Source organism: Bombina bombina, chromosome 5 (genome assembly GCF_027579735.1).
Source record: "Bombina bombina isolate aBomBom1 chromosome 5, aBomBom1.pri, whole genome shotgun sequence".
In the NCBI taxonomy this organism is placed as follows: Eukaryota; Metazoa; Chordata; class Amphibia; order Anura; family Bombinatoridae; genus Bombina; species Bombina bombina.
In genome coordinates, this window is record NC_069503.1 from 288,935,727 (window position 1) to 288,960,439 (window position 24,713).

The 24,713-nt window shown below is 37.4% G+C and overlaps 1 protein-coding gene across 1 annotated transcript in view; it reads right to left on the reverse strand.

Annotated features, from left to right (window-relative positions):
• The window catches only part of LOC128659306 (lanosterol 14-alpha demethylase), a 38,610-nt gene extending 14,386 nt beyond the window's left edge, over window positions 1-24,224 (reverse strand). The window contains exons 1-10 of the mRNA XM_053712972.1: window positions 23,923-24,224; window positions 19,780-19,950; window positions 13,525-13,623; window positions 13,236-13,412; window positions 7,511-7,637; window positions 6,458-6,632; window positions 5,637-5,756; window positions 3,485-3,680; window positions 2,753-2,848; window positions 2,084-2,252 (exon numbers count right to left, since the gene is read on the reverse strand). Of these exons, the coding sequence (XP_053568947.1) occupies window positions 2,084-2,252; window positions 2,753-2,848; window positions 3,485-3,680; window positions 5,637-5,756; window positions 6,458-6,632; window positions 7,511-7,637; window positions 13,236-13,412; window positions 13,525-13,623; window positions 19,780-19,941 (1,321 nt within the window). The 5' untranslated portion in view covers window positions 19,942-19,950; window positions 23,923-24,224. The remainder of the gene's footprint in view (window positions 1-2,083; window positions 2,253-2,752; window positions 2,849-3,484; window positions 3,681-5,636; window positions 5,757-6,457; window positions 6,633-7,510; window positions 7,638-13,235; window positions 13,413-13,524; window positions 13,624-19,779; window positions 19,951-23,922) is intronic.
• Window positions 24,225-24,713: the final 489 nt, after the last annotated feature.

A 24,713-nucleotide genomic window follows, 5' to 3' on the forward strand; every position in this document is an offset into this window, starting at 1 on the left:
CAAATCACTGCCCAAATAAGACTCCTCTACTGAAAGTCTGACATTGTCCCCACATAAATAAGGCTTCCCATTAACCCCACTGTGCCATAGTGCTAAGTTAAACACTGAGACTCCTTAAATCCCAGAAAAGGTAGCACTTAACTCAAACACTGCCTGGCAGTAGGGCAGTTCCCAAGCTTGAGAGGTCCTCTCCCTCACATTGGCCTGAGCGATAAAGTCATGCTGAGTCAGAAAGAATCTCAGGCTGAAGGATATAGGGCAGCTGAAAATGGGAGGCGCAGTGAGAATTATGTCCCACAAGTTCCCATAGCTCTAAAGCCACCAATAGCTCTACTGTAGAGACTGATATGGACTAAGGCTACACCCTAGAACAAAGTAGCACTCTCTGGCACTACTTTAAAAATAATAAACTCTTGATCGAAGAATCTAATCTAACACCTCACTTTACCTCTTCCTATCACTAACGTAGGCAAAGAGAATGACTGGAGTGGGAGGGAAGGGAGGAGCTATTTAACAGCTCTGCTGTGGTGCTCTTTGCCTCCTCCTGCTGACCAGGAGGTGATATCCCACGAGTAAGGATGATGATCCGTGGACTCATCGTATCTTTGAAAAGAAAATAATCAGCCGATTAATCGATTATGAAAATAATCGTTAATTGCAGCCCTAAGTTATACAATACTAAATTTGTTCTGCAAATTATAGAATAAAATCATTGTTTAAAAACAAGTCTAAATTTACAGTTCTGAGAAGGCATCACAAACTTACAAAGCACATAATAGTTTCACAGTATCTGTAATATGTAATATTGGCATCACAACAGTTTATTCATGGCAACAATATCACATCATGGCTAGAGTTTGTGACAATGCCACCAGCACTGTTCACATGATATTACTGAGCTAAAGACAGTTTGACTCTGTATTACTGATGTCCCAGCAATGCTACAGACTAAAATCATACATCAGTGACAGTGTATGTCTGTCTGCTGTATACCTAAGTCAAGGGCCATAATTTTTTGCTCAAGAGAAGAAAAAGTGTGTAAGAAATTACTTGAAAAGGATGTTTTCTACAAAATACATTTTTTGGGTACAGTGTGCCTTTAAGTGATAAAACCTGTACATGTATTAAATGTATTGTAAATTGTGCCTTTAGTCTTAGTTTAGGTTTTTTTTTTTGTTCCTCCATTTGAAAACCGTTTTTTCTCTTTAAAACTACCACCTTAAAGGCAGACTTAGTTATTTAAATGGACAGTATACAACTTAGTCATCTTTAAGTCTTACCTTACATTAAGCTGCAAATAGCCTCCTGCACCCTTTCTATATCATGCAACAGAACAGTAAAAAAAAATATTTAAAATGAATATGGTTTCTGGCTACGAAGTTCTGCCCACAGATGACATCACGATCTGGGCTGCATCTAGGCACTCTGCTGAATAGCATTGACAGTCTGTTGAATAAATTTTGTGATTGGACATAGGCAGCATACATTTTGATGTCATCAGTAGGCAGAGCTTGGCAGCCATTTCAAAGTGGCCAGTGGTTATTTTAAAATAACTTTTTTACCATTCCTGCAGCATGATATAGAAAGGGGTGCAGGAGGCTATTTGCAGCTTAATCTAAGGTAAGACTTTAAGATGCAATTATCTGCCCTCCAGATGTTGTGGACTACATCTCCCATGATACTTTGCCAGCATTATGGCTGAAAGAGCATTATGGGAGATGTAGTCCATAACATCTGGAGGGACGATAATTGCTCTCCCCTGGTGTAGACTGTCCCTTTAAAAAAACATTTAAATAACTAAGTATAGCCTTTGTGCATAGAGACACCTTTCATTTGAATGGTCATGTTCTTGTAAACAATAGTGGTTTCAATGCAAATACAAAAATTAACCAAAAAAAGAAATTTTACATTTTATTATTGGGGGAAATATTACAGTAGATTGTCGCTTTAAAGAACTAGGAATGCAAGCTCAAAGTTACCCAAAAAAAAATAAAATGTATGAAAGCAGATCGAACTGACAAATTTCACACAAAAAAGTAGATCCAGTCCAAACACTTATTCTGAGGCATTTTAAATTGTTTACCTGCTCCAAAAGGGACGTATGCAAACTTCTCTCCTGCTGCTGGGTTCTCAAGAAGATACCGGTCAGGATTAAAGTCTGTATTTTTCTCCCATGTGTCCCTGAGACGATGATTGACGGTGGGAGAGACACACACCTGATGTCCTGGAGGAATAGTGTAACCTGCAACCGTCTGAAAAAAGAAAAGCAGAACAGTCAGAGCCAGCCGTATATAAAAGAGGTTACATGGGTTCCAGTATGTTTCTTGCATCTGAGGCCTTCTTCAGAAAAGTGTAGTTTTAAATAAGCTTATTGTAAAATCCATCCAAAGCAAGAGTAGCTAGAGTGTACAGGGAGGTCACTGCATTGTTCTTAATATAAATGTGAATCTGGGTATACAATGTTAGTATGCTAATACAATCTCCTCTGCTGTTGCCAATTAAAGCCACATGTAAATAAGCTCCTGCACAGTTCCTGCAATGCTTGGGTTAGGCTTCTGATTTCTGGGTTATGCCCATTAAGTCCTATAAGACTATTTCTGAGTTAATTTACAGGAATATGGGGCAAAATATTTTAGCTGTCCATAATTAAAATTTTTATGAGGTGTTAAATGTTTATTTTTTTTCTTAGGTTTTCTGACCTTTAAATCCCCCTTGTTATTGATGTATGTGACGAGGCACCAGTAATACTCACCTGTGGTGTTCTTGCCATCCTCATCATTGTCATAATGGGAGGTCTCAGTCTTAGCGTCTCCTTAATGCAGCGATCCAGCACTTGCATATCTTTAAGCTAGAAATGTTAACAGATAACATTGCCTTTATTAATAAACCGACATTAGAAGCTATAGGCTATGTATATATTGCTTAGTGCAATAACACAAGCATGTAAGGACTGTTTACTTCTTGTATCAGCTTTACTAGAAACCTGTTCTGTAAGGTGGGAGATCAGACCTTCCTTTATCAATGAAGACCACTGCTTCTAATCATCTCAACTAATGGAAATTGAGATTGGAAAACCTATCCGTTTTACAAGGTGCATATAGTGCGGTGCAACAAAGCACAGATTTCTGCAAGTAGCATTAAAGTTTTACTCAACTCACCAGTATGTAAAATAAATATAATCTGGTTTTTTTTGTGTGTGGGGGGGGTTTAACTGGTGTTAACTAAACATAACACAAAAATAGTGTTTTACTTAATTATATATATATATATATACATATACAAAAATACAAAGCAAATCAAATCAATACAGCACAAATATCACTAGTAATCACCCATTGCCTTTATGCTACTCTAAAGTAATAATTTGGCTCACTTAGTAGCTTAACGTTATGTTGTATGTTTACTGCACTGTGGAACCATGTTTATTATCTAATCAGTTATAATAGTCTTATTTAGCTAAAAAGAAGAAAAACAAACTGCTCACTTGGTCATAATTTAGAGGTGGCAAGTCCTCTCCACAAACTCTCTTCTGTTCTGCAAAACACTGATCTTGAAGAGACTTGTTTTGCGCTATAAAGAATCCCATCCAAGCACTAGTGGTGGAAGATGTATGTTGTCCAGCTAGCAGCAACCCGATCAGCATTCCTGCTATCTCATCATCATTTAGGGGTGTGCCATCCCTGTAAGAGAAAACAATTGTAGCCGTTAATTAAAGGGACAGTCTACACTAAAATTGTTATTGTTTAAAAAGATAGATAATGCTTTTACTACCCTTTCCCCAGCTTTGCACAACCAATAACAAATTAATGGAAAGTACTGATAAAGAGCTGAAGTGCCTATAAAAATGTTCTGTCTTTAATTATTTTTTTTTATGTTTATAATTTTTATTGATAAAATCAAAGTTACATCATATAAAACAATATTCTGTGACAGAGACAAAACATATTTCCAGGGTTAACAAATATTAAGTCTGTCGCCTCAATATACAAATGTAATAGTACAAACTAGTTGCAAAATTCTGCTTATGTTGGCAGCAAAAATTCAGTAGAGTTAGAAATGTTTACCAATTTGAAAACATATTTAGGATTAGTAGTAAGAGGGGCCTCTAGTTGAGCCCCATATTTGAGGAAACTATTATATTAATTGAAGTATGATGAGGATCAGAAGAGAGAAAAGAGGAGAAGAAAAGAAAAGAAAAAAAAGGGGGGGGAGGGTGAGAGGGAACAATATTATTGACCGATATTCGAGTGACCATAAGGGAAACTGACAATCCGGTGCAAGTACCCAAAAGATGGATTTTTTTTTAATTTTGAGAGAGGCTAGTGCCGAGGAAAAAACACGTGTCTTCACGAGGGGGCACAACACAAGGACGTCCACAGTCATTTTGTAAATCTCTAATCGATATATGGGTGTCAAGTACAGTTTGAGGTTTGTGTCTGTCCCAAGTTTTCGTCATAAGGTAGTGCAGGTCTAAGTTATTGGTTTTCATGAAGTGGTATCGCTCAAGGGTAAGGAGGTCCGTCATCTGAGTGCGCCAGTCACTAATAGTTGGAGGAGTCACTGACTTCCAGTTCATGGGAATTAGTTTTTTAGCTCCGTTAATCATCAAAAGAAGTAAATATCTTGTGGCCTTATTTTGAAGTTTAGGGAGATTTTGGAACATTAGCACTTGCACTTGGGGTATTAGTTCAGTTTCAATTATCTCTGATATGGCTGCAAACACAGCTTCCCAGCTGTGTTTAATTTTTACCCCTTTTGGTTGTCCACTTACTTGCTCCTACCTCAATCGATATGTATTCTAAAAGTCAAGCTTTAATTGCCTTCTTCATCAGAGGATATAAAAGACCATTCTAACTTTGTTATTTAAAGATGACGGCGACATCTTTAAATAACGAAGCTTGACTTTTAGAATACCTTCTAAAAACGTTGAAGAAACGCGTAAATATTAGACCAGGAGTGTATATTAAACAGGTGAAGTACTCCTAACAGCCTGCATGTATTGGTATCAACTCAAAAGGAACTTTGATTTTAAATGTGCTTTGGAAGCTGGATTTTAAACGCCAACGTGTGTGCTCCAAACTGGGAGTGATTAGTGCTTTTAAATACCTCATACGCTTTGAGGTTTATAAATGTGAGTTTGATGGTGTGGTAATAAGTTTTTTTTATAATAAAAGGTAATACACTATCAGCTGTTTTTTGTTTTTCCTATGAGCGACTCATAAAGGCTTGCGGATTACAAGGAGTCCTATACGGATTCATACAGAAAGTTTCTCCTAGTTTGGGTCTAGGAGCCAGGAAGAGTTGTATTTGATACCACGCTAACATCAGTTGCTGTAAGGAATACATGAGATATGCACTACTTACCTCATATTGATTGAGGTAGAAGTGGACAACCAAAAGGGGTGAAAATTAAAGACAGAAGATTTTTATAGGCACTTCAGATGTCACCTGAAAATTATCAGCACTTTCCATTCATTTGTTTTTATGATTATATGTACATTTCAATTTATTGATTTTTTTTTAAATTTTTTTAATTCGCATATTGCAGGAACTTTCATGTAATGATACAAGAGAAGCAAATGTGGTTTATACAAAACAACACTTATAAACAAGGTGGTGGAATTAAAACAGCCTACTTGTACGTAGCGTCCATCAGCGTTTGCAGCATGTCGTCTTCCTGCTCACCAGACTGCCGACGCTTCTGTATCACCTTGTAGAAGATATTTTTGATTTCTCTGTGAGCGTTGTCTCTGCGTCTGTGAAATCAAACATTATTGGGTTAACAAAAAGTTCTCATTTTAAAAAAAATCCAACTCAAGTTTCTAAAATGCTTGCGTTTCTTTTTAGTGGTTTAGTGACAGGTAGCAAAGGACATATGCACAAGTATCACATTTCTGTATTCACTAATAAGGAGTAAAGTCAAGAAGTAGACAGGTACAGCAGTCCTTAAACATGACAAAGCCAGAGCTAAGTGCTGAATGAGATCAGCGTCCGGTAGGGGCAGGCTGGCAAAGGTGACAGGTGCTATAAGCATAAGGTAATGGCCAGCTGCAGACACTATGCAAAAAGCTCCTAAAGTAGATCAGAGCAGGCAAGAACCTATCATCAGGCAGCTGTAAGATTCGTGCACCGTTTTAAATAGTGTAAGTGGCATTTAACACTGCAAAACTGGGCAGCATGGCAACCACTAGCGTGAGAGACACAGCAGCCTGGCATGTACATATGATCTGCACAGCCCTACAAATACATCATTCCCCTTAGTACAGTTTCTATCAGGTAGAATTACAACTAGCTCTAATTGAACTGATTATAAAGATAAAGAGCTTCTAAAACTTTAGCTTGATTGGTTTAGAGCAGTTTAACTTGTAACTGCAAATACCAGAAACAGATACACCTGCCATACCAACACTAAAATCACATGATGCCATTCACTTCTGTTGTTGCACTGAGCTATTACCTAAAACTTGGTAAAGGAAGCCAGCCTGGGAGAAGCCATGCAGCATGTGTAAATCCTCCATCCAGATCAGCATACAGCTGAGCTACTCTCTCATCCAGCATACTCCTGATCTCCTTCCCATGCAGGCAACGACTGGCGGTCAGGATGATGAGTTCCGACAGAGCATCAAACAAATCTAACAAAAAAAGGCAAAACATTAGCCTACAATGCTGATATAATTAAACAAAGTAATATTAAAGAGTCAAGGAGGGCAATGAGCAAGAGCAGCAATTAAAAATAAACATAATATATCATGAACATGGTTTATTAAAAATACTTGGCTTTGAAAGTAACAGGAAATACTGCATCACATATTCTAACTGGCTGCATGAGACAACCCCCACAGCTTTATTGGTTTTCAGGGCCAAGCTTTGACAAACTTTTGTATATTCAGATATGAGTTTTGTATTTTTATTGTTTTTTTTTAGTTTTTAGTTTTTTTTAAATATACCTCTTTGAGCTGCAATAAAGAAATAAGTTACCTTCAATACATATTTCATATGAATATTAGTACTTGTAATTATCTAAATAAATACCTATTTCCAACTAAAACTTCTTAACTAACACACACACATTTGTTCTCAGAAAAGTTGTGAGACATCATTTGTATGTTTATTTCCCCCAGGCCTCATCAATGCATTTGAAACAAAAGGTTTTAACCTTTTAAAGCCGTTATGCCGTTCCATTCCGTCATAATTAGACTGGGCTTTAAAGCCGTTATGACGGAATGGAACGTCATAACTAACGGCTGTCCTGAAGCCTTCTGTGCTTCAGGGATTTAATCGCGGTCTGGAGGGCGTTCCTAGGATTGTAGGGACGCCCCCCAGATGCGATCCAATAATTGAAATCTCGCGATCGTATGCACGATCGCGTAGTTTCAATTTGTCTACATCGGAACAGTTGTTCCGATGTAGGCACTTTAACCCTGTCACGAAAGGGTTAATGACAAAAATGGTTTAAAAACGTGAATTTGATGTATTTTGACATTTAAAAGGACAATGACTAGGCCCTTACTTTTCACTCCACTGTCCCCCCAGCGCTTAAAATAATCAATTGTCTCCTCTTCGATTTGTTTCACATAAGTCCTGAAGTGTGCTATGTTCAGACCAGTTTTCAGCATTTTTTTCTGTTCCAAAAAGATCTGCAAAGAAAATTTAAAAAATATAATGCTAAGCATTGTAATTACATTGCAAGGAAACAATCATTCTGAGCTACTTTGCATATATTACAGGGGTAAGGAAACACCTGAGAACTTGTCATTCTTCTGCTATTGTTTTTTTTTTAAATCAGATTTTATATTGAGGTTTTTATGAGTAACAGCATAACAGAAATTTATATATGTTCTTTCCCAATGACAATAATTACATACGTGGTAAACATAGACAAAAGGCAAAATGACAGATTCGTCAGCATTTCAGACTGAGCATATACAAATGAAACCTGGTTTTTTATTATATAGACCTCCCAAATTGTCTATAGGCCACTCTTGGACCTATGTGAAATAGCTTAAGTCACTGGAGGTAAAATAGAATAATATAAAGCCACTCTTGGGCATGGTAAATAAACATATAGCTTATTATCTGTATATAATTAATAAGAAATTAGCAACTGCTAACATAAATAAATTAATAATGGGTGATATAAAAATATATAAACAAAAATGATATAGGCAAGGACTATGTTTGCACGAGAAAGGGTTATTTCTGAACCGACAATGTGAAATAGTGGCTTATCTACCCACAATATTATATATGATAAGGATTATATGCAAACAGGTTTTACTAGAGAGGGAGCTACATATATATAGTGGGTGTGGAGGTCAAAAAGTCAGGATGTCATGGAAATGTGTAAGATGAACAAGTTTGGAACATATATTGTAATAGTATACCCTTATAAGCAGAAGTACCTTATATAACAAGCTGACATATGTCTCAGTAACGATATATATATATATATATATATATATATATATATATATAAATGAGAGAGAGAGAGAGAGAGAGAGAGAGAGAGAGAGAGAGAGAGAGAGAGAGAGAGAGAGAGAGAAAAAGAGAGAATAGAGATTTACAATATGTGTGCATACAAAGAGAGAAGCGCTCTACCAGGAACGAACAACAGCTCAGTGGCTTGTTCTATGGCGATTTACCACCCGGAAGCAGCCTCTTTTAGACCAGTGTGCTTTTCACAGAAGAAAACTTTCCTGAAGTATATCAGTCTGATCCTGCCAATTAAGGTCAGTCCAGCCCCGAAATACCAGGCAATTCTCCTCTGAACAAGGAACATGACAACCCCAGACGATCATTTCGGCCTCCTATGGGCCTCGTCAGTGAGGTGCAGCCACATTCCTCTAAGCACACTGGGCAAGGAGTCCACGTCTGGTTTCCCCCATCACCCATAGGGAGACTTCCCCAGGGTCATAATAATTTGCATACAAAGAGAGGAGCGCTCTACCAGGAAATCGCCATAGAACAAGCCACTGAGCTGTTGTTCGTTCCTGGTAGAGCGCTTCTCTCTTTGTATGCAAATTATTATGACCCTGGGGAAGTCTCCCTAAGGGTGATGGGGGAAACCAGACGTGGACTCCTTGCCCAGTGTGCTTAGAGGAATGTGGCTGCACCTCACTGACGAGGCCCATAGAAGGCCGAAGCGATCGTCTGGGGTTGTCATGTTCCTTGTTCAGAGGAGAATTGCCTGGTATTTCGGGGCTGGACTGACCTTGCTTGGCGGGATCAGACTGATATACTTCAGGAAAGTTTTCTTCTGTGAAAAGCACACTGGTCTAAAAGAGGCTGCCTCCGGGTGGTAAATCGCCATAGAACAAGCCACTGAGCTGTTGTTCGTTCCTGTTAGAGCGCTTCTCTCTTTGTATGCAAATTATTATGACCCTGGGGAAGTCTCCCTAAGGGTGATGGGGGAAACCAGACGTGGACTCCTTGCCCAGTGTGCTTAGAGGAATGTGGCTGCACCTCACTGACGAGGCCCATAAAAGGCCGAAGCGATAGCCTGGGGTTGTCATGTTCCTTGTTCAGAGGAGAATTGCCTGGTATTTCGGGGCTGGACTGACCTTGCTTGGCGGGATCAGACTGATATACTTCAGGAAAGTTTTCTTCTGTGAAAAGCACACTGGTCTAAAAGAGGCTGCCTCCGGGTGGTAAATCGCCATAGAACAAGCCACTGAGCTGTTGTTCGTTCCTGGTAGAGCGCTTCTCTCTTTGTATGCAAATTTACAATATGTGTGCCTGGTACACTTTTCAAACAGTGCAAGTACTAGTTCCCAAGGAGCAGGATAAACCTATTTGGCTCTCTTAAAGGGACAGTCTAGGCCAAAATAAACTTTCATGATTCAGATAGAGCATGTAATTTTAAACAATTTTCCAATTTACTTTTATCAACAATTTTGCTTTGTTCTCTTGGCATTCTTAGTTGAAAGCTTAACCTAGGAGGTTCATATGCTAATTTCTTAGACCTTGAAGTCCACCTCTTTTCAGAATGCATTTTAAGTTTTTCACCACTTGAGGGTGTTAGTTCACGTATTTCATATAGATAACACTGTGCTTGTGCACGTGAAGTTATCTGGGAGCAGGCACTGATTGGCTAGACTGGAAGTCTGTCAAAAGAACTGAAATAAAGGGGCAGTTTGCAGAGGCTTAGATACAAGATAATCACAGAGGGTAAAAGTATATTATTATAACTGTGTTGGTTATGCAAAACTGGGGAATGGGTAATAAAGGGATTATCTATCTTTTAAAACAATAACAATTCTGGTGTAGACTGTCCCTTTAAGTATGTATATAGGAGGGCATTTTATACTTGCTAGGTTTAGCTATAGGAGCCTCTTAATGATGTTGTTTAAGATAAATCTGCAATCTTCTAGTAAGCAGATCCTATGTACATGTACTTATACTAAGGCAATTAATACTCCATTAAGAAGTGGCAAATTCTGGTATCTAAAAGCAGCAAAAAACGCTGGGTGTTGATATGTGAGATATTAGGGTAAGCATTTGATATCAAAGTATCTGTCATAAGTAAGCATGTAATGGCAGGTAAATATACCTCTTATATATGAGCTTGTGTAATTAGTACATGTCCAGACATATCATTAAATAATTAGGTACTTAGAGGGTGCTAATTGTGCTAACAGTGTGACTTTCAAGACATTAATATCACAATGATCTATTGACAGTATAAGATAGAGTGACACATAGGGGAAAGGTAACTGATACCCATTTTGCTATAGGGATTATCTGAGCCAAATGTATAATTATTGCCCCAAGGTAGTAATTTGCTATAGGGTGAGAGCTAGGATATTTAACATATTGTGGGGAAACATTACAGATCCCACATCTAAGCGTCCTCTGAAACATCAGACAATACAGTCCTCATACATCATTTAAATCATGTGGGTGAAGTAACTGCAAGGAGCAGCAAATAAACTTAGAAACCCTCCATAAGAATACTGATATCCAGACATACATTAAGTGCACATGGCCTACAGACTTCAATGTATCTCAATGTGTTGCTGTAAAAGGTTAGCATGGAATTGGAGGGTATAATGAAATTGCCTCCTCCTCACCTAATGTATCCGATTCCTCTTTTGGAAAAGATATCAGGTGCACACAGTCCGTATCTATCCAAGTATTGTAAAGCAAAAGCGAGTATCAGGCAAAACCCATAGGACGGTGTAAACATAATATGTCCATTAGATTGGGTCTGCTCTCCAGGCTTTGGTTCCTGTGATGGCCACAAGAGTGGTGACCAAAGTAGAGTCTGAAGCACACAGTCAGATTGGGGTACTGGGAGTTCCATAATGCAATGGGGGCTGAGCTCTTGCCTTGCCTCTCCACGTAACCCACCAGGGAGATTGGATTGTGTACCGAGCTGTGGACTTTGAGGAGCCTGTGCTTGAGATGAGAGGATCCCTCCATTGGAGTTGCGTTGCTGCTCTGTGAATCCAGGTAGGGTCTGGAGATCCGTCTGTCTCCATTTACTAGGGAGTCTGCATGTAATCCTCTTCTTTGGACTTAGTGGAGTGGATTGGTGGGCTGGAGCAACATACTATCTAAGAGGCCCTCTTTTCTTGTGTAGGAATGACTCACATCTCGATCCCGGAAATCGTCCGCCTCTCCTGGATCGATAGTTTGGTTACGGGAGTCTTCGTCGGCATACGTAGATAATAGCGATGACTGCATGCCACTTTTCGGCAAGCACTCTGAAGGTAAGCTGGTATTCAACGTCTGATCGAGCGTATCGCTCGGCCAGGTGTTCTGTGCAGTCTCAGGGTTAGGCTCTATCAGCTGTGAGGTAGGCGACAAGGCAACTCGTGTCTTCATGGTGCTGTTCATGTCTGTGATCACCCTCCTGGTCTCTGACCATTTGCTATCGGAATGAATGAGTAGCAGCAAGTCCTCCATCTTCTCACAAAACGTATTCTTAAAGTCTTTCAGGAGAGCTTGGATGGTAAGGTAGGTCTCCCCCATAGTTAAAAAGGTATTAAAGTTGTAGCTAATCTGTAAACTCTGTATAATGTTGATAGAGCTGAGATGGCTCTTAGATTACCCCGTTGCCGGGGGTGGGTGGGTGTTGGGGCCTTCCCTGACGTGGCCACCTTAGGTCCCAACGGTCCAGATTTCCTCAATAGTTATATTCAAAAAATAACAGACTTTGCTTATAGTGATGAGGTTTGATATTTTGAGCTTTTCAGCTGTAGATGGAAAGAGAGAAGGCTGATATTCAGTGGCTTATCACTATCTTGATTTGCCTATGTGAAAGATGCTGCCAGCTATGACAGCTGCCCGGACCCCCCCCCCCATTCTTCTGCTATTTAATTTACAATGTGATCTGATTTTAACTAACCACTAATAGTAGAGAAGCTGATCAGACAATACAAAAATATATTTACATTTTATCAAACATATTAATAAAACATTCACTCTTTCTGAAGAAAAAGCATGTAAAAGGTATAAGCATTAATGTCTGGTTACACCTCCTTTAGCAGTAATGAGCTGATTAAAAAAAAGTGTTTAATATCACTTATTAGATTGGAAGTATCCAGATTCCTCACAATACAACTGCATCAAGTCATAGGAAAATGTTATGAGTTGAACTGGGAAATTCACACAAAACAGAAAATAAATGTCATGGTCAGGACTTTCATTTGGTCATCACAAATGCAATCTGTAATTTATTTAGATGAACTATTTTTACGTTGAAATTAAGATATCTGCATTCACGCAGTTAAATTATTTTTTACTGGAAACCAGAGGTAAGCTATGTTGTAACCCCAGGATGTTGTTGACGTTATATCACAGTCTTCCCTACTTACTTGTCAGCACCTACTTCCATGAGCACCAGCAGTGCTGACAGCAAAAGGTTGACTTATCCTCAACATAATTATAAGACACAATTCAGTAGCAGATCTATTTGTGTATTTCTGATAACTCATATGCTGCTAACGTTAATCTTCACTTCCCATATGGATGTTTTTGCCCCTTAAACTCACAAAAGATCTAAACTGAAACATCTGACTCAAATTACCCTCATAAGATGCTTCTCCTGGAATTTTCCAGCAAAGTCTGTAAACTTTGGAACAATGTATTCCATAAATACATAAAAAAGTAAAAATTGTTTGTGTTCAAGTTATTTAAATCCAAAGTTATGTACAACAAACAAAAGTTATTTTTCTAGAACATAAGATTAAATGCACATAAAAGAATGAAGAATTACAATATTTCAATCTTACCGGGTTAGGCACATCATATGCAACGCCTTTGCCAAAGACTGGTGTTGTAAGCCTAGAATATACATCCTCTGCATTCAGGTCCTCATTTTTGCTATTAAAGAGCAAAGCAGCTGCGTCACTTCCTACCAAGTAGGTAAATGTTTTGCCGACCATAGTGAAGCTGAAGACTGGCCCGTACTATAAACAAGATACACAGTGTAGAACAGTCAACAATAAAGGTCTCAGCATGATGACATTTTTAAAAAGCATTCTTTTTTATGGGTTAATTTATATATAACTGATTTCTTACCTTTTCATATGCATTTTCTAAAAACTGAATTGGGCTTTTCCCAAATGATATTGCATGCCCCAAAAATGGTATAGGGGATGAAATGAACGGAGGATTTTTCTGTAGAGAGAGAACAAAAGTATTTAAAATTTGCACACCGTATCAGACATGTAGATCCATAATATCTTGCTAAAAACAACTTTGGGAGAAGAGACTGAAATATTATATAAAATTACTTTGTTTCAAATTAGAAGCCACTAAATAGCAAACTCAATAACACGATTATACTCCATGGTTCCTATAAAAAAGATCTAGCACCTGATAATAAGATCCTTAAAGGTTGCTATATCAGCAAAGCCACACTAGTAACCCCTGCCCAGTGCAACTGACTGTCTCAACATTCTTTCTTGACCCTCCACCTCAACATCGCCCAAGAGTGACCAGCAAAACTCCAATGCAAGTTAAAGGAGGCAATCAAGGGATTCAATCAGTGCTGTCTATGTCCTGGGTAATCAAGTAGTTAAGATGATGCTATGGATCACTGATTCGTCTTGTTGATTGCATGAGTGTGTTTCAGTTTAATGGTGTTTTTTTTAGCCATACAAAGGGAAATCTGCACAGTGAACATATGTTAAAGACTATAGACCGCTGCTCCTTAACTCATACGCCACCTCTGAGGCTGCGTACAGCAATCCACCCAATCCTATACGATCGGGCTGATTGACACCCCCTGCTAGCGGTCAATTGGCAACAAATCTGCAGGGGCGGTATTGCACAAGCAGTTCAATAGAACTGCTTGTGCAATGCTGAATACAGACAGCGTATGCGCTACAGCGTATCATGTCCGTCAGACTTTAATAAATTGACCCCTAAAATTCAACTTTCATGTCGTATGTATTATCAAATTTGCTTTGTTTTTTTTGGTATCCTTTGTTTAAAGGAACAGTAAACACCTTGTAATTACAAGACATTTCTGTTGTGTTGTTATAGAATAACATATCAGCCAACTTTATTTAAACAAAGTAACATCCTTTTTATTGCAATTATTTTTCAATAACCAAACTCCACCCACCATTTGCCTTATTTGGTGAAGCCAATCTTAGTTCACAGACAACAAGGCTTGTGATGGTCATAAAGTTAGTAAAAATTTTAGCAAGATGCATTCCAATTTCTAAGAATTAGAAATTGTTCAATTGTCAGACCTAAATTACATGAAAAAGGGGGTAAATAATACAACGATATTGCAACGTTGTTTCATTACACATAATCATTGTATATAAATATCTCAAGGTGTGTACTACCCTTTAAAGAGTGAACAAAAGGTAGGCTCATAAGAGCTCAGGAGCATACACGTGTCTTTAGCGACACAGTTTGCAACAATGTTTGAAGCAATTTTATACAGTGTTGCAAACACTGCTGCTTTAGAGTTTTAAAGACAAGTGCATGCTCCTGAATGAGCCTACTTAGGTTTACTCTTCAACAAAGTTTACTTAGCGAACAAAGCAAATTTAATTACAAAAATACATTTTAGAGTTTTTGTTTTATTAATTGCACACTGTCTAAATTTTGCTTCTGGCTTTTAAATTATTACCATTGAATTTGGCGGCTAAGCTGGGATTGGTACTTACTGCAAACCCTGAAAATCTGAAGTAAATTGGCTCAGCACATTTAAAGGGACACTGTACCCAAAATGTTTCTTTTGTGATTCAGATTGAGCATGACATTTTAAGCAACTTTCTAATTTACTCCTATTATCAAATTTTCTTCATTCTCTTGGTATCTTTATTTGAAATGCAAGAATGTAAGTTTAGATGCCGGCCCATTTTTGGTGAACAACCTGGGTTGTCCTTGCTAATTGGTGGATAAATTCATCCACCAATAAAAAAGTGCTGTCCAGAGTACTGAAACCAAAAAAAAGCTTAGATGCCTTCTTTTTCAAATAATGATAGCAAGAGAACGAAGAAAAATTGATAATAGAAGTAAATTAGAAAGTTGCTTAAAATTGCATGCTCTTTCTGAATTACAAAAGAAAAAAATTGGGTTCAGTGTCCCTTTAAAAGTTATTAACCATTTTAAGCCAAATGGACATAGGTACTATATGTACCCAGCAAACTGTGTTGACATAGTCCCTACATCCAACACAGTGGAGACTGCAGCCAGGGGCAGAAGGCATCTGCCTTTATATGGTAAGGAAGAACTTATAGTTTGTCATTTACCATTTCAGTCCCAGGACCTTTTTAGAAGGTGCACCACCTGGCTGATTTTGATGATCACCCTGCTAAAATTTTAGACAATATTAAACTAAAATTAGCCAATACTAAAAAAGTTCAATTTTTATTGCACACATTATCATTAAAGGAATAGTCTAGTCAAAATTAAACTTTGCGTCATTCTCTTGGTATCTTTATTTGAATGTAGGCTTAGGAGCTGGCCCATTTTTGGTTCAGCGCCTGGGTAGCGATTGCTGATTGGTAGCTACATTTAGACACCAATCAAAAAGTGCTACCCAGGTTCTGAACCGAAAAATGGGCCGGCTCCTATGCTTACATTCTTGGTTTTTAAAAAATAGATATCAAGATGACAAAGCAAAGTTGATAAGTAAATTAGAGTAAATTAGAAAGTTGCATGCTCTATCTGAAACATAAAAGTTTAATTTTGGACTAGACTATTCCTTTAAATACATTAGTTAAATTATGCAGTTAATTTGTGCTTTGAATAGCAGAAAATTATATAATTTTAAAAAAATATTACAACACTGCCCCCACCCGACTACTTATAATGCCACCTGGCTGCAAAAAGTTTGTGTGGAGAACACTGCATATAAAGGCAAATCGTTGATACAGACAGGTTAACTGTGTCACTGTCTGTATTGGCTTGTGGTAATGCCGTGGGTGGTGTAGGAGGGGGTGGGCGGACAGAGCAAAAGGAGGAATCCCTACTCTACAGAAAGAAAAAAATATTGTTGAGAGAGGGATGAGCCCCTATGCTACAGAAAAAGAATATGACAGGGGGAGGGGGGTTCCTGTAAACAATAAGTTACGGAGGGGATCGCTAAACTCCAGAAAAATATTTGTAATAAATAATTTTTAATAAATAATAAAATTACTATGAACTGGCTGCTACCAGTTAGAGGGAGGGGGCTGGAGAGCTGTTTTGGAGGGATGAGGGGTCCCTACAATGCAAAAAAAAATGCCTAAAACTGCATGCTGGTCAGACAGTCTGCCAGTACCTAAGATGGCGGTGACCAGTGGGGTGGAAGGGAAGAGAGCTGTAAGGATCAAGTAGGGATCAGTTTGGTGGAGATGTCAGGAGGGAGGGTAATACACTACAATAATATTACCCTTGCTAGTTAACTAATTAACACCTTCACTCCCAGGAATATTAGAAGTGTGGCGTGCAGATGCAATTAGCGGGATTCTAAATTACCAAAAATCAATGGAAAAGTCATGCATGTCTCCTATTTCTGGACAAAGGTGATCCCAGAGAAGCTTTTACAACCAATTGTGTTATGACTGCACAAGCGGTATGAAAATAATATTATTGAGAAAGCCAAAGTTTGTGAAAAAGTTAATGATGTTTCAATATAATCGCATTTGGCAACTAAACCGTGGCATGCAATATACCAAAATGGCCTAGGTTAATATCTTGTGCTTTCTACTAAAAAAAATAGTTTTGATAGGTTAATATAAAAAACAAGGCTCAATTTCTGTTTAAATGAAGGAATAGCAAAAATGCTAGAAATTATCTGGTATTTTGGTCATTTTTCTCGGACACTCCAGGTAACAAAGGGGTTAAGACGTAAAACCTTTTGAGTATGGCCACATAAGGATTTTTATAATATATTAAGTGAAATCTTCTGTATTGATCAACAAGAAATCTAAAATCACTATCACTCCAAGCACATGCAGGTATCAGGAAAGCATGCATGCCGTTTATCTGCATGTGCTTAGAAAGAATTCTTTAAAATTTTAAATGCACAGCTGTATATTTCAAATCAATCTTTTTTGTGTCTTTAAAACGGAGAGCTCTCAGGTAAGGTGGCACAGTCATTTTTCTCTTTGTGCATTTGCATACAGATTAATGGGAGGGGGTACAGGTTTAAGTTTCGGATTTTCATTAGGAGTCAGCGGAAGCCAGAAATTACCCTCTTTTGTGTACATGTGTTTGTGAGACAGTGTGCAAGAGTATTTGTGTGAGAGTGTGTAAAAAAAAATCAACGTGTGTGCGCTCACTTGCGTGTGTATAAACAGAAATAGAAAGGACCAGTTTGCATAATCAATTAATGCATGATAAAAAGACAATGCACTAGCACTTAGTCAGAACTTCAAAATGAGTAGTAGATTTATTTTTTTCTGACAAATTTCAGTTATGTCTTTTTCACCTCCTCCATCATCATGTAACAGCCATAAGCCAATCACAAATGCATATATGTATCTTCTGTGAATTCCTGCACATGCTCAGTAGGAGATGCCGGTGGCTCAAAAAGTGTAAATATAAAAAGACTGTGCACATTTTGTTAATGGAAGTAAATTGGAAGTTGTTTAAAATTGCATGCTCTATTTGAATCATAAAAGTTTAATTTTGACTTAAAGTGAATGTCAATTTTGATTAAATTAGTGCCCGGTTTTTAATAAACCTATTAAAAACAAGGGCACTTTAATTCATCAAAATTAACATTTCACTCTTTTTCTTCAAAAACGTACCTTTTCATTCTGGCAACCGCCCCAGCGATTCCCACGGCCGTCGGAAGCCTCTGCAGACGTCAAAAAAATTACGAATCCGGCTTCCCCCCGGGGGAATCTTGGCCTGATGCAACGCTGTGATTGGAGGAAGCCGGATTCGTCATTTTGGACCCGCGAAGACGGCTTGCGACGGGCAGAGGAAGTGCTGGAGAAGCTGCAAGGATTAAAAGGTAAGTTTTTGAAGAAAACGAGTGAAATTTCAATTTTGATGAATTAAAGTGCCCTTGTTTTTAATAGGATTATTAAAAACCGGGCACTAATTCATCAAAATTGACCTTCACTTTAAGTGTCCCTTTAAATTTCCAGATAAATGATACAATAACAACATATAAAGACAAATAATATATAACAAAAATAAAGAAATTATTTCTCATCCATTATGTTGTAACGCAGATAAACTGCATCTTTTTTCAGTATTTGTCCGATTTATATAAAATTATAACCAATAATCAGCAACTAGAAAGTCTTTAAAAAAGGTATCACTTCCATGTTGTAAGTGTATTTTATTTAAATATCACCTATCTAGTTTTTGCATACAGGTATTTTGCTGTCTCTCCTCCGTCCTTTCCCGGCAAGCCAAATTCTTAAGTTTTTTGGGGGTTTTTTGGTTCCCATTAAATGGGCCATACAGTGGTTGAAAATTCATATAAAACATAGAAGCTATCCAGAATATTGAAGAGCCAGTGAAACATATTTTAGGAACATGAATAATTTATGTACAGATATATGTAGACCAGTAGTAATCCAAAAAGTTATTAGCTGGAATGAGCCAAGTTTTAGGGGGTGTGTATATCATACTGACCAGGAGCCTTCTTTATGCCAAGAACTGGATAGAGAGAATACACAATTGCAGGGGATTGCATACAAGGAGATACAATTGCTAACACAACAACAGTCCTTTTAAACAGAAAATACTAGAAAAAGATGTACTAATATCCCTCCAAATATACAAGTGACTTGCTAGCTGTAACTAGCACATGTTATAACTTAGTTTAGCCACTGAAGCTACACAGCTACACCCTCTCAATTCTCCTGTACTTTGATCTTCAGCAGTCAGTAAGCACAAGGCCCATCAAAAAGCAGCTTTCATCCTTATAAATATGAGGCAGCACCTTGCAATATAAAAAGTCTTTATTTCCACATACTGGAATTAAAACAGTGACGTATGATTAAGGGTCTTGCACCCGAAACGTCACTGTTTTAATTCCAGTATGTGGAAATAAAGACTTTTTATATTGCAAGGTGCTGCCTCTCTGTGGATTTGTGAGTACTCAAGGGATTACAGCACCCCTTTTTTGGCTTGCACCTGGCAGCGGTGCTGAGCTACCAAAGTGTTTCAATATCCTTATAAATATGGCTGTACAAAATGCTATACACTCTGTATACTGGCGAATGGGTTTTGAATCAGACCCTATCTATGTTGGTGATCAGGAAAAGAGTGAAATGAAGAATAAAAAATAGTCCATCATATTAACTTTTTCCTTGAATGCCACCTGCTAACAGAAGATGTTTTGTATCTATATTATATACTCACCACGTCATCAGTGTCAACAGCCTGCAGGTGTTTAAAAGCCAGTTTAGACAGATACGCTAGGCTGAGGAGGAAGGTACAGGGAAGTAGTATTCGTGATGCCAAGCTGCCCCCTACTGCCTCCTCCAACAGGGCACCGCCAGCCTGCCACAGACTCACCAGCATGGTCAGCTTCTAATGTCACCAATAAATCAAAAATATTTTTATTTCATATACATGTATTTATTGCATAAGTGTATATATGGTGTATGTATTATGCTATGATAAATATTATAGTAACAATCATTACTAAAATATATAACCCATATTATGGTGGGTGTAAGTACAATAAATATAATTACTCTTTTGAGGTTTTATGATTTCTAACTACTCATTGAATAGGTTTGTAGGCTATTTGTCAACCTCTGAATATGGGACATCTTCTGTAATCCATAATATGGAGAAAGGCACATGTATTTACATTTCATCCATAATGCTAGAGACCATTAAGGTTCTTACTAGAATTTGGGCTGATTATCTGCCTCCAAAATGTAGAATATTAAACAGATTGTAGAGCACTAATATTAACAAAAACATGTAATTATAGAAATACTAATTATTTTAAAATACTTCATGGAAACAGAAAAGAGCATATGCAAAAACTACTGGCTGCTATATCCTAAGCGTATATATTGGAGTAAAGTAGACAAGACAGATCAACCATACACTTGACTGTATTAAAATGAAAAGAACTCTTCAGTGAGGGAAATGTATAATATCCCTGGTATTCAAAACAAGAGATGTCCCCCACTGGTGAGGTATTTTACTGCTTAGTTAACAGAAAAGTGTGTAATATCTTCTATATCTGTTTATACTAAACACATCTGAATTGCCTATTGCAAAGTAATAAAAAAAAAATGGAAAAAGCTGAGACTATTCTCAGGAGCAGTGCTGGGACACCTGACATCACACATTGCCCTGCACATCTTGCAAGCCACTTACTTACAAGTTGCATTTAATAACTGTTCCACGGTGTTTTCAATTATTTTGTCAAACCCTGCTAATCCCACGTTTCTGACTTGGTCTGGGTTTTTACTATAAGTATAGCCAAGTCCTGTCCTGGTGTTCTCAAGAGGCTGATTTGGTCCCTCCTGATTACTATTTACTGGTTCTATTCTGCTGTCTGCAGCATGAAAGATTTAAAACACTGACCCCACAAACGCTACACTGTGTTCCTGATCAGAGAGGGAACTCATATACGTCCATAGTTATCCATTGCAAATTAGATAACGTTACATGCTCAAGAGACCTACCAAGTGGTGTATCTCTTAAACGCAAAACAATGTAAAATTGTCTAACATAATTAAAGGGACAATCCAGCCAAAATTGATATCCATATGGATGCAGTTCAGTTCTTAATAGAAGCAGTCTTGTAATATATAGTGCATGTATTAGCAAAAAAGCTTCCAATAAAAGCTACAGCTGTTTCAAAAGTGTATTTAAAGGGCCACTAAACCCAAAATCTTTCTTTCATGATTCAGATAGAAAATAGAAATTTAAACAACATTACAATTTACTTTCAATATTTATTTTGCTTCATTTTTTAGATATCCTTAGTTGAAGAAAAAGCAATGCACATGGTGAGCCAATCACACGAGGCTTCTATGTGCAGCAACCAATCAGCAGCTAGTGAGCATATCTAGATATGCTTTTCATCAAAAAATATCAAGAGAATAAATCAAATTAGATAATATAAGTAAATTAGAAAGATGTTTAAAATTGCATTCCCTTCTAAATCATAAAAGAAAAAATGTGGGTGGCATGTCCCTTTAAGTATACACTGTGCACTAGCATTTTAAACAGCACTTTGCTAAGTCTAAGTTGCTTGTACTAACTGGTAATGACTACTTTGTTAATTGCTGACATGATAAGATACAAGAAAAAAGTGGGAGGGGTGGGGGATAAGCGCTCTGGACGGAGCAGACCTAAGGTGAGTTACAGTAATATTATATATATAAAGGATGATCAAGATGTGGAATATTTAAAAAAATATATATCAAAAAATCTAGGCAAAAAAGAACAATATCAAAAATATCAATTTAATTAAAATAAATATCAGCAGTGTGTAAACAACAAACATTCAGCATAAGACATATAGCATAAAATCAATTTCGGACGACTAATGTTAGTGTAAGATGCCGGCATCAAAAGATATACTGATACTAACAGATGATGAAGTGTATAATTAGCCAACTAAAATAAAATACACATAATATTGACGATTGGTATTATAAAATAGCGATTGCTATATATTAAAAACAACAATGCAAGAGACTTGATAATTGCAGTAAAAGCGCTAATATATAATAGACCGATATTTCAGGCACTTTTGTAGGTGAAACCAAGAATCAAATTCAAATAATATGTCTGTAAGAAAGAACAAACCAGCAGCGTGTGTTTGTGTCCGTTAGGAACAATGATGAGTGAGATCCGTGGATAGTGACGTCACGTCATGTGACTTATAATAATGATCCAATAATATCAAACGATTTTGGTGTAGCGTATTTTTGAAAAATATATATACCGATATATAGAAAAAAGGAAAAAAGAAACTTAATGTCAATTTTCTTTGTAGCAGTGTAAAGTATACTTGCAAGTAGCGGATCGCTGTCTTCCGATCTCTCCTGAAGGGAAACGATTCAGCTGTTTAAAATAACATTGTGGATAAAGTGTGAACAAATGTCCGTCTTTTCTTTCTGAACTCCAGATGAATAAAAGTTTTTTGCAAGGTGCTCTTTTTTCAGCTGTCCCTGTAGTAGGTAGTAGTGTTGTAATTAGAGCAAGAAATAAACAGCAGGCACACAGGAATTACTCATATATCTAGCTCAAGATTGATTTGTGAGGTAGAAATGAACCTGTTATTAGTGCCGCCGTAAACAAGGTGAGATGAAAATGAAAATCAGTGGCTATAATTAGCATATAAACACTGCACACAGGAATTACTCATATATCTTGTTCTGCTTAAATTGTAGAGCTCGAAATGAACATGTAATGTGCAGAGTAGGAGAATGTATGAGTATCTCTCATCAAATGTAAGCAAATCTACGCGTTTCGGCAGAGTGACCTGCCTTTATCAAGATCGTTTGATATTATTGGATCATTATTATAAGTCACATGACGTGACGTCACTATCCACGGATCTCACTCATCATTGTTCCCAACGGACACAAACACACGCTGCTGGTTTGTTCTTTCTTACAGACATATTATTTGAATTTAATTCTTGGTTTCACCTACAAAAGTGCCTGAAATATCGGTCTATTATATATTAGCGCTTTTACTGCAATTATCAAGTCTCTTGCATTGTTGTTTTTAATATATAGCAATCGCTATTTTATAATACCAATTGTCAATATTATGTGTATTTTATTTTAGTTGGCTAATTATACACTTCATCATCTGTTAGTACCAGTCTATCTTTTGATGCCGGCATCTTAGACTAACATTAGTCATCCGAAATTGATTTTATGCTATATGTCTTATGCTGAATGTTTGTTGTTTACACACTGCTGATATTTATTTTAATTAAATTGATATTTTTGATATCGTTCTTTTTTGTCTAGATTTTTTTATATATTCCACATCTTGATCATTCTTTATATATATATATATATATATATATATAATATTAATGTAACTCACCTTAGGTCCAGAGCGCTTATCCCCCACCCCTCCCACTTTTTTCTTTCTGCAATAGTCTGTATTTGGAGATTATATCAGACTACTTAGGGATTTAAGCATATACCTATATAGATAGCACTCACACCACCTCTTCACTGTTCTGCATGATAAGATACAAGCCCCACTGGTGCTCTGAGAAGCTGCAATATTTTAAATGCTGGTGCACTGAGAATATCCAGCTATGCTTCACAGACACGTGCAGAGAAAAAAGTTAACACTAAAACAGTGATATCTCTTACTAGAAGCATTTTTGCCAATTCATCTGTATTGCAAATATTTTTATATTCAGATATGTAATTCATCTATATGCATTTAAATGTCCCTTTAAATACTCTATAAAATGTATTTTTGTATATGCGTGTGCATAATGCTTATTTTGTGTGTATTAATAATGATAGCCAGCTGTCATTATATTGTGCCCCATACCTGTATATGCAAGTGATGCCTCCTTTCTAGCAGTTACCAGGAGAATTGAATACCAGCCCCGCAGCTTTTTGCTAGAATGATACCAACCAAGGGCGGAGCAATGAAAAGGGCGGAATCACCTGTCAAGCAACAACACGCCCCAAAATAAACACGACACGAGCTATACACTTCTACCGAAAGCTGCTCAGCTACCGCGCATTAACATTAAACCCAACGATACCAGAGGGGTTAAAACAAACTATAGGTGGGATGCATAGGGTTCCGCACGAAGATGCTGCCCGATTCGTATAAAGGGGGAGGGGCTGGTACTAGTAGACTCGGCCCATACACGAGTTAGCGCAGTTGAAGATGCTGCAGTGTGATTGGTCAGAAGGCGCTGAACTGATGTCTGCCTATCTGAGGTCACTTGCAGACTGCCTTATCCGCTGCCTTTGAGTCGGTGACGCAGCAATCAGCTTGTGAGCTGTTGGAGGCGGGAACGAGTGTGTACGTGACGTGTGTGGTGCTTGTCTGTTGTGTGTGTCACACGATTGTGCTGCAATTTTTCATGTTTTTCATAAATGTTTGTTTTAATAATTAATTTAAATCCATTTATAAAATTATATAGTTATTTTCCCATTGCTATTTTATTTTTGTGCAATAATATTATGGCTGAACTTTAGATTGTAATTATATTTGTTATTTCAAATTGTCAGAGATACTGGAATTACATATTTATAGCTAAACGTGAGCATTTTATATTTCCGTTAGTCTTAAACTGTTGTTCAGCTCACGGTGTACAACAAACTACT